The 2,217-nt window shown below is 37.5% G+C and overlaps 1 protein-coding gene across 1 annotated transcript; it reads right to left on the reverse strand.

Moving 5' to 3' along the window:
• Nucleotides 1–723: 723 nt before the first annotated feature.
• On the reverse strand, nucleotides 724–1,901 carry LOC112091303 (chalcone synthase 2-like). Its single transcript, XM_024164539.1, has one exon. It carries the CDS (start codon nucleotides 1,852–1,854, stop codon nucleotides 880–882), a length of 975 nt encoding a protein of 324 aa, XP_024020307.1. The 5' UTR covers nucleotides 1,855–1,901; the 3' UTR covers nucleotides 724–879.
• Nucleotides 1,902–2,217: the final 316 nt, after the last annotated feature.

The raw sequence follows: 2,217 nt of genomic DNA on the forward strand, positions 1-2,217 counted from the left end.
GATCCTTGTGTTATGTCTATTGCTTTTCATTTTTCAATCTATATCCTACGCTGATTTTTGTTTTCTATAATATGCAATGTAATGCTAAATCTAATTTATATGTTGATAATGTAGAGTAACTATGTCTCAACTTTTAGCACGAAAGAAGAGAGTAATTAACAAAATCTAATTACTAATTAGTTATCCTAATATTAAGATAGTTAGCATAATATACAATGTCTTTTTTTTTTAAAAGTTCAACACACAAAAATTTACTAAAAAGGGGTAGGTAAGTAAATTTATAACAGTTTATTCCGATTCTGGACGTAAGTAAACGCATGAATAGGATTGGGACTGATTCCGACTCCGATTCCTAGAACCTAAGTAAACAGCTTATTTTGACTCGGATTTCTAACTCCGATTCATGTCCACTCCGATTATGGATAAATAAACATACCATTAAAATATTGTTACAACTTTCTTCATCATTCACATTTCTCATGCCTTCAACTCTTCATTATTCAAACTAAAAAGAGCAGAATATACGCAACTTCTCATCAAATAATTATCCAACTTCATAAATTGATGACTGAAACTTAGAGAGTGGTGAAATTTTCATTCTCTCTTTTACAATTATAAAACTGAAATATTAAGAAACATAAGATGAATACATTATACCAAAAAAAAAATAACAAATTACAAAACTGTTCTTTTTATCTTGATCACTTATTCTATGATTAAAAAAATAATAGTTTGTGCCACACAATCTATAACAATGTAATGACATATTAGTGTCACACATTAATTAAAGATTGGGGTCCCGCAACATGGAACACGAATCCACATTTTATTAATTATGTTGCTGGGTATTGTTGATACCACTAAGCATTATTCCACGATCTATGCAACAATAGGGACACTCTGCAACACCACTGTCTCCACTGTTAGTCCTGGCCCGAACCCAAGCAGAACTCCCCACTCCAATCCGTCACCAGTGGTGCTCTTTTTCTCCTCCAACGACCTCTTCCTCATCTGATTCAGGATAAAAAACACAGTTGCACTTGACATATTTCCATACTCGCTCCACACATTCCAAGTGTCTTTAAGCTTCTCCTTCTCTAGCCCAGCTTTGTCTTCTATCTCTTTTATAATGGCAGCACCGCCGGGATGTGGCGCCCAAAACACTGAGTTCCAATCACTAATTCCAAATGGGCCCAATGCTTCTTCCAAACATGTTTGAATGTTTTTGCCAATTATCTTTGGCACTTGCGGAGATAAGACAATTGTGAGTCCGCAATCACGTAAATGTCCCCCTACTGTGTTTTCTGAGTTAGGAAGAATAACTTCCGACGTAGAAACAAGCCGAAATAATGGTCTTTCGACCGACCCTTCATCCGGCACATTGGCACCAACGATCACAGCCGACGCACCATCAGCGAAGATTGCTTGGCCCACTAAAGAAGCACTATCATCCTCCGAGGGACCGCGGAATGTTGGAATGGTGAGTTCGGAGCAAACAACGAGAACACGTGAGCCGGGATTGTTTTCGGCCAAGTCCTTCGCAATACGAAGGACAGTGCCGCCGGCGAAACAACCTTGGTGGTAGAGCATGACTCTCTTGACGGATCTTTCGAGGCCAAGAGACTTGATCAGCTGATAATCAGCGCCGGGCATGTCTACTCCTGAAGTGGAATTGACAATGAGGTGAGTAATTTTGGATTTCGGTTGGCCCCACTCTTTGATGGCTGCTATTGCTGCGCTTTCACCAAGCTTTGGCATCTCGACAAGTTTCAGATCCATACGTGCGTTAAGTGATGGAGCATCATAGCTACACATACTCGGGTTTTCTTTGAGGATATCTTCTGTCAACCTCATGTGCCTCTTCTTTATCAATGATTTCTCACCTGCATGCGTGCAATGATATGTGTGTCACTAAACCATTGTTTGAAAAAATAAACTCTAAGGTCAAATTCATGCGAGAAAAGAGCAGACAATACAGTTAAACGGAGAAAATTAATTAGAAAGTAATGCGCAAGGAGATATAATTACATCATCATTTATCTCCTGTAAATGTTACTGAACTTTATATTGCAATATCGTATAAAAATAAAAGGTAAATAATTAAGTCACTTGAAGTTAGAATATATTTATATATATGACTGAAAAGATATTTTTGAAAACATGTTCCTAATAAATCCATATACGGCGTGCATGGTGATACTAAAGAGAAATTTTACG

The sequence above is a fragment of the Morus notabilis genome, unplaced genomic scaffold (assembly GCF_000414095.1).
Source record: "Morus notabilis unplaced genomic scaffold, ASM41409v2 Scaffold643, whole genome shotgun sequence".
NCBI lineage: Eukaryota > Viridiplantae > Streptophyta > Magnoliopsida > Rosales > Moraceae > Morus > Morus notabilis.